The sequence below is a fragment of the Oryx dammah genome, unplaced genomic scaffold, assembly GCF_014754425.2.
Source record: "Oryx dammah isolate SB20612 unplaced genomic scaffold, SCBI_Odam_1.1 HiC_scaffold_23, whole genome shotgun sequence".
Lineage (NCBI taxonomy): Eukaryota > Metazoa > Chordata > Mammalia > Artiodactyla > Bovidae > Oryx > Oryx dammah.
Window position 1 is genome coordinate 17637374 of NW_024070207.1, and position 15394 is coordinate 17652767.

General features: G+C 43.5%; 1 protein-coding gene across 1 annotated transcript in view; it reads right to left on the minus strand.

Moving 5' to 3' along the window:
- The window catches only part of TRPC5 (transient receptor potential cation channel subfamily C member 5), a 190131-nt gene that overhangs the window by 29286 nt on the left and 145451 nt on the right, over positions 1 to 15394 (minus strand). The window contains exon 6 of the mRNA XM_040265106.1: positions 10303 to 10498. Within this exon, the coding sequence (XP_040121040.1) occupies positions 10303 to 10498 (196 nt within the window). The remainder of the gene's footprint in view (positions 1 to 10302; positions 10499 to 15394) is intronic.

Here is a 15394-nt window from a genome sequence, read left to right on the forward strand (position 1 = left end):
AGAAAGAAAAACACCAATACAGTATACTAACACATATATATGGAATTTAGAAAGATGGCAATGATGACCCTGTATGCAGGACAGCAAAAAAGACACAGATGTGTATAGCGGACTTTTGGACTCAGAGGGAGAGGGAGAGGGTGTGATGATTTGGGAGAATGGCATTGAAACATGTATAATATCATGTAAGAATCGAATTGCCAGTCTATGTCTGATGCAGGATATGGCACGCTTGGGGCTGATGCGCGGGGATGACCCAGAGAGATGTTGTGGGGAGGGGGGTGGGAGGGGGGTTCATGTTTGGGAATGCATGTACACCTGTGGTGGATTAATGTCAATCTATGCCAAAACCAATACAGAATTGTAAAGTAAAAATTAAAAAAAAATAAATCATTGTAAGCATAAAAAAAAAATAAAATCAATTGGGAAAAAAAAAAAAACCTATTTGCATTATAAGTGGGGACAAGGTCCCAAAGTGAAGGATTTCAGGACAATGGGAGGATGTCTCTGGATCCTCTGAGATTTTATGCTAAACTGTATGCATGCACGGGCTTCCCAGGTGTCACTAGTGGTAAAGAACCTGCCTGCCAATGCAGGAGATATAAGAGACGCAGGTTCTATTCTTCAGTTGGAAAGATCCCCTGGAGGAGGGCATGGCAACTCACTTCAGTATTCTTACCTGGATAATCCCATGGGCAGAGAAGCCTGGTGGGCTACAGTCCATGGAATTGCAAAGAGTTGGTCATGACTGAAGTGACCCTAGCATGCACACACATGCATTTTTGCTTCATCAGATTATCGAAACAATTCATGACTCAAAAAAGGTGCAGCCTTAAGGTAAAGAAATAAAATGCAAATAGTGGAAATTGAAACTGTAGTTCTATGACTATCAACCCCATGAGAACAGAGACCACATCTTTCTTGCTCCTGTTACCTACTGTATCCCCAGCATAGGGTATATAGTATCTCTCAATAAGCATTTGTTAAATTCATTCATTTATCCATCCAGGAGATATTTATTGTTAAGTGAATGGATGAAAGAGTAAAAGATACCAGCTGGCAGAAGGGAAGAGGTATTTTTTGGGCATTAGGCCCTTTCCACCACTCACATAGTTGATCATGTTTCTGTTTGAGTTACCCAAGATGGAGTCTCCATGGTACCTACTGATGTTCCTGATGAACATCTAGTACAAGCGAGTCTGGGATGCAGAGAAGGAGCTCAGGCATCTGCCCTGTTGGAGTGACCTTTAGCACAGGGTAAGGAAACTCACTTCTCTCATTTGTCCACTTCCCATTCCCACTTGAATCTTTGTCAGTCACCAAAATCATTACCAGGCAGCAGGTGACATTGAAGGCTCAGTGTTTTGAAACAAAGCACTCTCATCCCCAGCAGATATGGGCTCTCAGACAAAATCATGCATGGGCATGGATGCAGAATGACAGAGAAATCCATTTCTGTGTTAGACTACCAGAGGGAGGGCCAAGCCCAGGCAGGGCTAGCAGTTTGAAAAGTCAGCTCCCTGCATTTTCCCACAGAAGGCAATGGCATACCACTCCAGTACTCTTGCCTGGAAAATCCCATAGACGGAGGAGCCTGGTAGGCTGCAGTCCATGGGGTCGCAAAGAGTGGGACATGACTGAACGACTTCACTTTCACTTTTTACTTTCATGCATTGGAGAAGGAAATGTCAACCCACTTCACTGTTCTTGCCTGGAGAATCCCAGGGACGGGGGAGCCTGGTGGGCTGCCATCTATGGGGTCGCACAGAGTCGGACACAACTGAAGTGACTTAGCAGCAGCAGCAGCAGCAGCGTGTGCCGAGAGAATGCTCCTCTCTACCCAACTGCAGCTGGAGGGTGGATAGTCAGTCCATTTACTGCTGTGGATATAGTTTCAAGAGAATTTAAAGTATCCAAGAACTGTTTGAGAAGGAAAAGGGCTGAGAGATCCCAAGGCAGCATGTGTAAGTTGAATGAGGAATTCTTGTCATGCAAATAAGCTTAGCAGCTCTGAACTTTTTATCCTCTGTGGGTGTGATGATTTCAGGTGGGTTGTGTGATTGTTTGGGGAGGCTGGGGATATTAGGGGCAGAACTAACAAGAAACCAGAAATTTGAAGTCTGGTGGGCAAAAAAAAAAGGAAACAGAAAGTGTGTGTGTGTGTGTGTGCATGTGTGTTGGGGAGTTGGTGGTCAGGGGATCTGACCTCAGGAAAACAGAATAAGTCACTTAGTCTCTGGAACCAAAGCAGATTCCTTAGAAGATCCCTCTGGTTAGAACCCAAGGGAGAGTCAGTGAGTCAGTGAACCAAGTGAAGAGGCAAAGCTGGGGGGAGTCTGACATTGGGTGGGGTGGAGTGGAGGGTGTGCACCAGGGCCTGGGGTCTTGGGTTCATGCAGGAAAGGAGGTGTGTGGTGTCATTATCACTTTGGATCAGACAGACTTGCTGGTGCTCTTATGAAAGGTGTGCCCTTGGGCCAGGCACTTTAGCTCTGTGCCTCAGTTCCTCACCTATAAAATTGAATCTATAATAGTACCTACCTCAGGTAGTTGTAGGGATTTAATGAGAAAATATACATGAAAAGTGCTTTGTATAGTGTTGGCACATTATAAGTGCTCAATAAGTGGTAGTTTTATTATTTATTTATTTTTTAAAATATTTATTTATTTGGCTGCCTAGAGTCTTAGTTGCAGCACACTTCTCTCTAGTTGTGGTGTGTGGGCCTAGTTGCCCCATGGAATGTGTGATCTTAGTTTCCTGACAGGGATCAAACCTGCATCCCCTGCATTGCAAGGCAGATTCTCAACCATTGAACCACCAGGCAAATTCCCAGTAGTTTTACTGATAATAGTTATAATGATTGTTGTTGTTTAGTTGCTAAAGTCTTTACTTGCTACCCCATGGACTATAGCCTCCCAGGCTCCTCTGCCCATGGAATTTCCCAGGCAAGAGTACTGGAATGGGTTGCCATTTCCTTCATGGGATCTTCCCAATCCGGGGATTGAACCCACATCTCCTGCATCGTCAGGTGGGTTCTTTACCACTGAGCCACCAGGGAAGTGCTGTATGATACTAGATAGAAAGTGCCTGGGATTTAACAAAGGCTTGTGTCTATGCCAGATATTCACTGTATTCTTATTTCTGATTTCTCCAAGCCTTAGGGAAATGAGAAAGACTTCAGCTTGAGACTAGAGGTGGAGGCCAGGTCATGGGCTTGTCCAGGTAAGGTAAGGCAGTTAACCCCAGGTGCTGTGCTCAGCCAAGTAGACAGCAACATGAGGACTCAGCATGGGGATGTGGGAAGCCACAAAAGCAGACCTCATCTTTAAAAATTATTTTTCTAAAGGCAGGCTCTAAACTTTGTCATCCAGCTTCTAGAGATATGAGCTGTCGACATGCTTCCCCTCCTTGTGGGAACGTAGTCCCTGTTGGCACAGGGAGGACTTCCTTCTCACTTGAAGATATTTTCATGGAGAATAAGGATGAGAGGTAGAAAGGAGTGAGGCAAGCTTCTACACTCTTTACAGCACTGCCCCCACCCCCCAGTCAACACCAAGCCAATCCTTGCTGGTATGCCTGCTATTGGGCTTCCCAGGTTGCGCTAGTGGCAAAGCATCTGCCTGCCAAAGCAGGGGATGTAAGAGATGTGGGTTCGATCCCTGGGTCAGGAAGATCCCCTGGAGGAGGACATCGCAACCTGCTCCAGTGTTCTTGCCTGGAGAATCCCATGGACAGAGGAGCCTGGTGGGCTACAGTCCACAGGGTTGCAAAGGGTCAGACACGACTGAAGCGACTTAGCACACACAGCACATGCCAGCTATTTCTCTGCCAGTGTGAAGTGAAAGCCACTCAGTTGTGTTTGACACTTTGCAACCCCATGGACTATAGAGTCCATGGAATTCTCCAGGCCAGAATACTGGAGTGGGTAGCCTTTCCCTTCTCCAGGAGACCTTCCCAACCCAGGGATTGAACCCAGGTCTCCCGCATTGCAGGTGGATTCTTTACCAGCTGAGCCACAAGGGAAGCCCCCAGGGATTGAGATCTAAAAGTTGTCCCCACTATTCTGTCTTTCCAGATTTGACCTCCAATGCTCAACTCAATGTGTACTTCCTAAATCAGCCTCATGACAACCCAATCAAATAGGTACTGGTTGGGAGGTAGCCAGAAAAACAGAAATCACTTTAAGCCTTTCAAACATAGGAGATTTAATACAGATTAGTCACAGGGGATGGAAGAGTCAAGAACCAAACAGGAGGCACTGAGGCAACTCAAGATTAGCAACAACAGGAAGCCCCTCTTATCCCTGGAGTTAGAGGGACAGCATGAAGACATGGTGAGTGGTGTTGCCAGAGCTCAGAGACTGGGTCTATCTGGTGGGAACTAGAGCCAAGATGGGGCTGCCTTGCAGAAGTTGGTGCCAAGGAGAGGGGGATGCTTGGTGGTAACTGGAGCTACCAGAGGTGAGCCCTGTAGGAAACACAGCTGCTGCTGGAAGTGCCACAAAAAGTAAGGTTGGACATGTGGAAGAAATATCCTAGCTTCTCTCTTCTTCCTACCTTCCGCTTGGTCAATCCCACACAGAAGCAAATGGCAAAGGGCTATGGGAAATGTAGTTCCCTGATACAGGCCAATGCAGGAAATGAACAGGGAGTGGATCTGAGGGTAAGCAGCAGATGAAAAGCCTAATTATCCACCCCCATTTTACAGAGGAGTCAAATGAGGCAGAAAGAGATTCAGTTACCCCAACTACACTAAGTGGCAAGAGTCCAGGTTTCAAATCAGGCAGGCTGACTACTCCTGAGTCCATGCTCTCTGCATTCACTACTATTACATGCTCAGGGTAATAGCACTGTTGTTATTTAACTTGTCAGACTTTTCCCACTGGATTTAAAGCTCCCCAAAAGCAGCAGCAGCAGCAACAGTAGCAGCAAAGGCATCTACTGTGTCTTTATATTTATATCATTTATAGCACGTAGCCTTCACTGAAATGGGATGATCAGCAGGTTTTCATAGGTTTGGGTGGTGGTGGGGTACTGTGAAAATGTCCTCTGCCATTCTGAATGTTTTCTTGTTAATTAAATGTAGCAATTTCTGATAAGATTCCAGACAATGGTTTAGCAACAGGGAAAAGTCTAAGCAGCAAGGAGAAAAACTGTATCTAGATTGCTTGAGGGCATTTCAAAGGGAACAGACAGTTATAAAAATTTGACTCCAATGTTACAAAATTTCTACAACTCGAATTCCCAGCTTCTTCACCTGAGAAGAGGATATACTATCCCTTAGGTGACTTGGCTGGCAGTGGTTTTCTTAACAGTTCTTGGATACTTAGAGTACACAGTTATGTTGATGAAGTGTCATTTCTCATTGTGTCCATCATGACCACCCTTGTCTAAGCCACCAACAGCTCTTATGTGGTAAATGCAATGGTCTCATAATTTGTCTCTGTCCCTGTACCATTCCATCTCTTCTCAATCAGCCACAGCAATCTTATTAAAATGCCAGTTAGATCACAATGTTGTTGTTCAGTCACTAAGTTGTGTCTGACTCTTTGTGACTCCATAGACTGCAGGATACCAGGTTTCCTTGTCCTTCACTCTCTCTCAGAGCTTGCTCAAATTCATGTTCATTGAGTTGGTGGTGCCATCCAACCATCTCATCCTCTGTTGCCCACTTCTCCTCCTGCCCTCAATCTTTCCCAGCATCAGGGTCTTTTCCAATGAGTCAGCTCTTCACATCAGGTGGCCAAAGTACTGGAGCCTCAGCATCAGTCCTTCCAATGAATTTTCAGGACTGATTTCCTTTAGGATTGATTGGTTTGATCTCCTTGCAGTCCAAGGGAGTTTCAAGCATCTTCTCCAGCGCCACAATTCAAAAGTATCAGTTCTTCAGCACTCAGCCTTCTTTATGGTCCAACTCCCATCATGTACCTCCTCTGTTTAAAACCCTCCCACAGCTCCCCATTTCACTCAGAGAAGAATCCAAAGTCTTCACAAAGGTTGATCAGGCCCTACCTGATCTGTCCTTCACCTCCATGACCTCATCTCCAAAGTGTCTCCCCTTTGTGTACTTCACTCCCGTCACATTGGCCTTCCCAAGGCTAAAATCAAGGTGTCAGCATAGCTCAGCTGTTATCTGGAGACTCTGGAGATGAATCTGTCTCAAATTCATTTATATTGTTGGCAGAATTTATTTCCTTGTGGTATGAGGACTGTGGTCCCCTTTCCTATGCAGGCTGTCAAGTGGGGGTCATACTCGTCTCCTAAACACCACCCATATTTTTTACTACATGGTTCCCTCCATCTTCAAGCCAGCAATGATACAGCAAATCCTCCATGTGCTTCAAACCTCTGACATTCCTTCTGCTTTTAAAAGACTCATGAGATTAGATTAGGCCCACCTGGATACTCTTCCTGTGTGGTAACCTTAATTATATCTGCAAAACCCCTTTTGCCATGTAATGCAATGTAATCACAGGTGTGCCATCTCATCATAGTCATGGTCCTAATGATTAGGGTGGGAAATCTTGAGGCAGCATTTTAGCCTTGTGATCCCCCCCACCCCACAATAATCAGCTGTTTGAGAAACTAACCAATCAGAATATATGCCAACAATAGCCCCGGAGCAGGGGCATGGAGAATACCTGCTGCTCCAGGTGTTACCCTTTACTTGCAAGATTGTGGAGTGGCCTGGAGGCGTCCCAGAGACAATAGCTGGAGCTGGAGCTATTTACCAACTGGTATGAAAATTCTTTAATATTTTAACAAGTGGGGATAGCATATCCGTGCCTAGCAGTTGTTTATCTGCTCCATAATGTGTGAAGTGCTGTCTTCTTTTCTGAGCTCAGAGAGTCTGAAGTTGGTCTCGGATGATTAGGGGAAGGTGGGGACACCGCCTGCCTTCCTGCATACTTCCATGGTGTGCAGTGGCCCCTTCCAGCCTTGCCTGCTGTTTCTGTGCCACCACATTTGTTTTTCTGTTTGTTTTTTTCTGATGAATGTCTCCATTTGCATGGCTGTCTTATGCAGTGGGAGAGTTCATCCATCATTTGAGCCTCCAAGCACTGCCACTCCAAGGCAGATAACCAATCCCATGTGTATGGCCTCTCCCCAGCAGATGTGGCTCAGTGAGGCAAGTGCCGTGGACTTGCTCTCATCATTAGCCTGCACACTTCACAGCAGCCAAAGAAACCCAGGCTTCTTATTAACTTGCCAAGCGAAGCTTGATCACAGCTCATCATGAGCCTCATGTTTTGTGAGGACCCATCTCAGGCAACAGACATGACCCCTGTGGGTGAGTTGGGGTAGGAAGAGGGCCTAAGTTAAATGACTTTGGTGCGACTGGTCTGTTTCTCCCACCGAATATTTGTATATGGGTGAATTTGATGAAAAAGTTATCAAGGACAGCTTCACTTGATGGAATCGTGAGCATACACATCAGGCACAGCAGTGACAAGGTGGGTGTGTTGAAGGAAGTGTCACAGAGGAAAATGAGCAGCTCGAGGAGAGATAAGAATAAATGGAGGAAAGTAAATCACTGCTGATTGCAAACAACACTAATAATAATAACATACAACATGGCCAGCTTCACTTGCTGAGACCACAGAGCACAGCTGTGGTGTGCTGTGGTGCTCATACGTCACAGATTCACAGTGAATCTGTGTCAACAACTGAGTGTCTAATTAGACTAAGTCAGCCTATGCTTCCTTGTTTTTTTTGGCTGTGCTGAGTCTTCATTGCTGCAAGCAGGCTTCTTTCTCTAGTTGTGGCAAGTGGGGGCTACTCTTCATTGCAGGATACGGACTTATTGCGGTGGCTTCTCTTGTAGACACAGGCTCTAGGCTGCGTGGGCTTCAGTAGTTGTGACGCACTAGCTCTAGGGCATAAGCTCAGTAGTTGTGGTGCATGGGCTTAGTTGCCTCGCGGCATGTGGGATCTTCCCAAACCAGGGATTGAACCCATGTCCCCTGTATTGGTAGGTGGATTCTTAACCGCTGGACAACCAGGAAAGCCCTGTGCCACCTTTTGAAGTAGGAGAGATTTGTCTTCAGTGGCTTCCTTTCTTGTAAACCTTTCCCCCGTGTCTAGGCCTTTCTAAAGACTGCATTCACTGCTGACGTAGAGATGAGGCAAGTGGAATCAAATCTACTTGTTGGTCTTTACCATGTAAACAGAACCAGATATCTTTGGAATCAGATCCCATTGGAGCCAGTTCCAAATGGTAAAGACACATTTACAGAGGATCTCAAAGCAGCAGGTAGTGTTCAGGATGGTTGACTATGACTTTAGATGTGTGAGATGGTATAGACCCTATTAAGGACATCTCCCTGCAAGGCCCACCCCCAGCTTTCTCTCAAGCTGAGGCGTTTTCTCCAGGTGCAGCAGTAGGCGGCATTGAAACACAGCTTACTACCAGCAGGTGCTGACAAGAGAGCTGAAGTTGAAGATTTCTACCCGTCCTAGCAAAATGTCACCAAACTCAGTGGAAAACGTCACAGCCCTGCATTAGGTGTTAAGAAAATCTCTCTCTTTTCTCTGCCATTAGGAGCAATCAGCTGCAAGACGCCCAGGGAGAAAATGACAAATGCCTCAGCACAAATATTGCCATCTTTGGTAGGGGTAGGGGGTTTGGATAATAGGCATAGTGGTGGAAAAATGAACCCTTGAGATTCTATATGTGTTTCTCCCTTATAGAGACAGGTTAGGAGTGAGCACAGAGTGTTTCAGAGTTGTTGGTCTAGTTGGGTTTGGAGGGGAGAGAGAGAGAAAGCAAACTATATTTCATTTCAAAAGCAACAGATGGAGAAAATTTCAAGCTAGAAAGGACCTTGAGAGCTGTTCATCTATAGACACTCAGACTCATAGAATATCAAAGCTGGCAGGGATATTAAAGACCATTGAGTCAGACATGCAAATGGCCAACAGGTACATAAAAAGTTGCTCAACATCATTCTTCATCAGGGAAATATAAATCAAGACCAACAGTGAGATATCACCTCATACCAGTTAGGATGGCTATTATAGAAATAAAAATAACAAGTAGTGGCGAGGGAATGGAGAAAAGGGAAACCTGGTGTTCAGTTGATGGGAATGTAAATTGTTATAGCCACTATGGAAAACAGCATGGCATTCCCTCAAAAAGTTAGAAGTAAAAGTACCATATGATCTTGAAATTGCACTTCTTTGTATATATCTGAAGGAAATGAAATAACTATCTTGAAGGGATATTTGCACCTCCATGTTCACTGCAACATTATTCACTATAGCCAAGATATGGAAACAACCTAAGTGTCCATTGATGTTGTTGTTGTTTAGTTGCTAAGTCATATCTGACTCTTTTGCGACCCCATGGACTGTAGCCCACCAAGCTCCTCTGTCCATGGGATTTCCCAGGCAAGAATACTGGAGCGGGTTGCCATTTCCTTCTCCAGGGGGCCTTCCTGACCATGGGGATCAAACCCACATCTCCTGTACTGGCAGGTATATTCTTTATCATCCATTGATATGTGGATGAATAAAGAAAATGTGGTATTTATGTATACAACTAAACATCCAAATTCACTGATATCTAATTAAACAGGACCTCAAGTAGCCAGAATTTCTTTGCTAACACTTGCATTTTTAGAAATCATAAGAAAATAAGCTAAGGTTAGATATTTATTTTGACATCAAAAACCAAGACAGGGCTTGCACTGATCCCATATCCTATACCTTCACCATTTATAGTTTAGAGTAATAAACACTACTGATCCAAATGATAATATGATGGTCAAAAAAAGGTTCAGCCATAGAACTCTATTTTAGAGTATCTTACAGCAGACTGTAGTCACTCATATATTTTTGATTAAAAAACAAAAATACCACCCTCTGAGAAAGTTGTCTTTGGCAATAAATAGGCTGCTCAGTTTTGGGAGAAAGATGTCTACAATGAAGATGGATCAGTTCAATCAACCCTAGAGATTAGTGAGGGGACATGTTGTAGCCAAACTGCTCATACCTCCTGAGCTCTTCTTACCAAGGCAAGAAAATGGATTCAAAGATTTAAACATAATTTTAACAGGTAACCAGAAACTCTTATTCACTAGAACATCTTCTAGATTACTAAGATTCAAAGGACTAACAGTCCAAACTGAGTTGCCTTAGAAAGAAATAATTCAATCTAATAGCTAGAAAAGCTAGTGTAAAATAACTAAGGCAGGTGGACTGTTTCCTTGAGTTTCCAATGGGCTCCAGCCCACTGTGACCACTCCTGAAACCAAGGTACCCACCCCCCTACCTGTTGCCTTGTAGAGCAAAGTGACTTACAGCAATAAGCTGGTAGGAGTTGTTCATCATGGCGATCAGCATGTTCAGCAGCACTACCAGGGAGATGACATTGTATGTCCCAAACATGGTTGCTCCCACAAACTCTGTGAACTCATGTCTGGCTTTCACATTGGTGACATAGAGATTTAAAAGGCCAAATACAGACCAGAAGAGGGACTGAAGGGTTTCAAAGAGCCTAAAAGAGATCAAAGAGAAGATTAGTTCTCGAGGAGGAGCAAGAGAAAAGCAAAAATGTGCTTAATTAATTAATTAATAAGGAGGTGGTTGCATCCCAGCAGGTAGACTGATGGTCTCACATATTTTAGTCTCTTCTCCAGCACAATCCACCCAAGTCTGTTTGTTCCCACTCGTATGTCTTATGCCTTGCCCTTCCACCTGGAATGTTATCTCCTTCTTCTCAATCTACACAGAACCTTTAATTTTCCAAGACTTATTTCAAGCACTACTTCCTCCACCAAACTTTCTCCTTTATATTCAGACCATGTGACTTACCACCTTTCTAAATACACAGAGGCAGGAGTGCAATGGCTAACAATATGGTACTTGGGTTACACTTCCCTGGGTTAAAAACAGCTCTGACACTTGCCAGCTAAGTGAACATGAGCAACTTAAACCATTTCTGACACTTCTTTTGTGGTTCCCACAGGGCCCAGAATGTGCTAAGCTCAGTAGAGTAGCTTAAGGATTCTTGAATGAAAATTTATATGAATTGTTTTTAATGATATATTAGCTAACAATTATTGAGAATTTACTATAAAAGCATTTCTGTTTTGTTAGTCGCTCAGTTGTATCTGACTCTTTGCAACCCCATGGACTGTACCCTACCAGGCTCCTCTGTTCATGGAATTCTTTAGGCAAGAATACTGGAATGTGTAGCCATTCCATTCTCCAGGGGATCTTCTTGACTCAGGGATCAAACTGGGGTCTCCTGCATTGTAGGCAGATTCTTTACCATCTGATCCACCAGGGAAGAACCATAAAAGCATACTAGACATTTTACATATATTAACATTATGATTCCTATAAGACTGATATTATTACTGCTGAGGAAAGAGAGGTTCAGAGATTGAATAATTTGACCAAGCTATAAGTGCTGAGCCAGAATTCAAATCCAGGTACTTCTGACCTCCCCAAACCAATGCATTATTCTATATTGGATAGCTTCATAAATTACTGTTTCTTCTCATAGTCTCCACATCTAAATACTAATATGTAACTTTTGCAAGGATATGTTTTGGGAGCCCAGGTTTTCTTTTGCATCATGTTCAGAAATTTGTGCATATAGCAATACAAAGTAGCCACCTCCCAGGCGGGCACTAACCAATCATTTCTCCAGCACACAAAAGAGGCAGAGAAGTCAAGAAATACAACTTTGAGGATGAATGTAACTTTTCAATTCTTGAAAGGCTCAAAATGTGTTGTTTTTATAGCCCAGTGTATTTTGAGCAGCTTAGAGACAGGTTCTTGGGTTCATTTGGGGGTTATACATGGTCAATGTCTTCAAGATTTCCTCTGTCTGGGAGTGCTCTTCCCCCCATCTCTGGCTGTCTCCTTGTCATCACTGAGGTCTCAGCTCAATCGTCACTTCCTTAGACAGACTCCCCGTGTCACTCTACCTAAAGTAGGCCCACCAGTTACTCTCTATTCTGTTGTCTTGCTTCAGGTTTTTGGTAGCATTTAAAACTCTCTAAAATTATGTTATTAAGTAAATTCTGTTTCTATGTTGATTTTCTATTCATCTCCACTAGAAAGTAAGCTCTATGAGAAAAGAGACAGGCATATAGCTACTATGTACCTGACATAATATAGGCTTCCCACGTGGCGCTATTGCTAAGGAACCTGCCTGCCAACACAGGGGATGTAAAAGATGTGGGTTTAATCCCTGGGTCGAGAAGATCCCCTAGAGTAGGGCATGGCAACCCACTCCAGTATTCTTGCTTAGAAAATCCCATGGACAGAGGAGCCTGGCAAGCTACAGTCCATGGGATTGCAAAGAGTCAAACACGACTCAAGCTACTGAGCAGCACTATATTTGTTGAACACATGATTGAAGACATATTAATAATACAATTACTGTTATAACTAGATTAAGGTTTAGAAGACTCCAAACCTGTTGATAATTGCATGTTCAGTAGGCGAGGGTTACACAGCGAGGGTTAGTTCATTTTGATGAAGCTTGTGCTCTGCACTGGCCTGATTCTCAGGTGACCTCCTTTGGGACATGCATGTGGCCCTTTGTCATCTGTTAAATGGCTCTTTTCTAATCATAGTGGATAGCTCCCACTATCCTTTCAGCATCATATTACTTGAGAGCTAGCCAAGAAGGAAGAAATCTTTCTTTTGTTTGATGAAAGTAAGTGCCAGATGGAGAAACATTTGAAAATCAACAGTAAGATGAGAGTCTGGACTTCAGGGGCCAGAGAACAAGAACTAGAATATGGCAAGTCAGACCTATTACAGGATCTGTATTTTCAGGAGACTCTACAAGTCAGGGCCAGGCAATACAATGTGTCATATAGCCAGAAAGAGTGTCAAAAATGAAAAAGATGTGGAGTGCAGGAATCTGGTTCTGCTATGAAGGCCTATCTAGGACCTAGCAGTGTCCATTAGAAGTCAGGGCAGGCAGGAGGCCAGCAATGGCATAAGAAGCTAGCCCAGCAGCTGGATAACAAAAGCTGGGGAATATAGGGCTTAGAAAAACAGGAACAGCTGCATCAAACAGAAATGACACTGAAGAACCAGAATCTCTGGAAGTTGAGTGTTCTTGAATATAGAAAGCATTCACAAAGTATTTGTTGATTGCATATCTGACAACAAGACCACAAGCCAGGGCAAATATGTCATCAATATGCTGGCAAAGTCTTAGTTCATTGGTTGCTTCTCCAGAAAGGATGATGTTACTCTCCTCCACCCCTGGCCCCATAACAATTAAAATTGTGATGGTTAATGCTTAAGTGGAAAGTTTACTACTAGCCATTCCAATGACTGATACAAAGATTCCTAAAAGTGAAAGTCCAGGCATTTAAAATCTGTCCTAAATTGTGGTGATATTCTAGTCAGGGAGACCCTAGAGGTATGACTGTATAACAGATAAGGAAAGGGGACAAGATTGTTCCTCAGGTTTTGGTGGTGGTGAGTGAAAGTGCCCTTGACATGGGGCACAAAATGTCATGATACAATCTGGCCATTAGGAGAATATGTCTTATTGAAATGCATGCCCAGGTAAAATGCGTGATTGACATTTAGGGTAGAAAAGAACATTGTGGTGAGAGATCTGTAGGAAGCTCCATGGCTTCTAGACTCAATTGAATTCATGACCTAGGGGACCATTACATGGTGGTCAGGTCCATAACACAATCATCACAGGGATGGAATGACTTGTTGACCAAACCCCAGAATCCTAAATGCCAAAGGAATACTATTTTGATATTAACAGAGAAAACAGTGAGTCCATTTTCATTTAGCAGAGAGTCAACAAGTATACAGAACTTGCTGACTCAACAAGGGGCACAAAGTGAAGATACAGAGATTCAAGAAGACTTGATATTACCTGCTTGCAAGACAAATCCCTACCAGCTAGTTAAGAGGGGTTTTGTGCATTTTGGGAGCCATCCATAAATATTACTAGATCATGAAGCAAAGAGAGACTTGGTAGAATAGAGATAAGAACTATGGTCCTCATGACAGTTGCTGAAAGTCTCATCTTTGAGATGAGTTCACCTTTCTAAAGGCAGAAGAAGTGTAAGGATTGACCCCTCTGCATTTCACTCTGACCAGTGAAGAAGTGGAGGATGTATTGGAAAAGAAAGGCTCCTTGGGAAAAAGCAGTGCAAAGTTGTGCTGATAACCCACAGGGAGCAAAGGCATAGTCATCTCTTGGTCATCCCTACCCATTTTGCAGTTCACTGGACTTGGCAATTTCTTATTTCAACCTGCCTTTGACAAGTTTCTGACTCTGGTTATAATGCTCCCACCATGCTCCCAACCTGTAGCCTCCACTTTCTTTCTGTCTTCTTCTCTACCCAACTCTTGTTTGACCTGCCAGCCTCAGCTAAAGCCCCAGCTCTTCTAGAGGCCTCCCCTGATTCCTTTCCTACAAGGTAGGGTTAGATGCTCCTCTTTTGTTCTCCCATAGCAGCCTAGCCTTACTACATAGACGCACATATCACACTGTAGAGACAGGAGAGGGGAGTGGCTAAGAGCAAACTTTAAACTTCTGTACATATTAATTGGGCTTCCCTGGTGACTCAGTGGTAAAGAATCCACCTATCCATACAGAACATGTGGGCTTCAATCCCTAGGTTGGGAAGATTCCCTGAAGAAGGAAATGGCAACCCCCTCCAGTATTCTTGCCTGGAAACTCCCACGGACAGCGGAGCCTGATGGGCTACAGTCCATGGGGGCTGCAAAAGAATTGGACACAACTTAGCCACTAAACAAACATATTAACTATAAAATTTGGTAAAGTCACATGACAAACTTATTAACTATAAAATTTGATAAAGTCACATGGCTTCTTTAAATTTCAAGTTTCCTCATCTATAAAATGGCCATTGGTAGGATAAGTACTAACTGCTAACACTTATTGTACTTTGTGTGCCAGGCACTGTGCTAAAGGCTTCTCATGCATTGCAATATTTGATTCTCAAAATAACTCTATGAAGTAGCTACTATTCTTTTTTTTTTCAGATAAGAAATTGAGGCACAAAGTGGTCACACAGGCAGAAAGTGGCAGAGGTAGTATTTGTACCCAGCTCTTTTGACTCTGGAGTCAAAACACTCAACCACCATTTTCTATCATGTAAGGTTCTGCATGTAATGCACTTGGCACAGTGCTTGGCATAGCGAAAGCATTAAAAATGCAGCTATTCTAATTGTTTGTGTTCTCTGTTAGACTATGTGTTTCTGGATGATAAGGATGCCATTTACTCAGTATCCTCATTGCCTGGCAGGTAGGAGTTGCTGAATAAATGTTAGGTAAATCTATAAAAGATTATAGAAGCACATAAGTAAGGAAAGTATGAATGAGTGGTGTGCCATCTTGTGATAACAGTAGAAAGGTTATGAATTG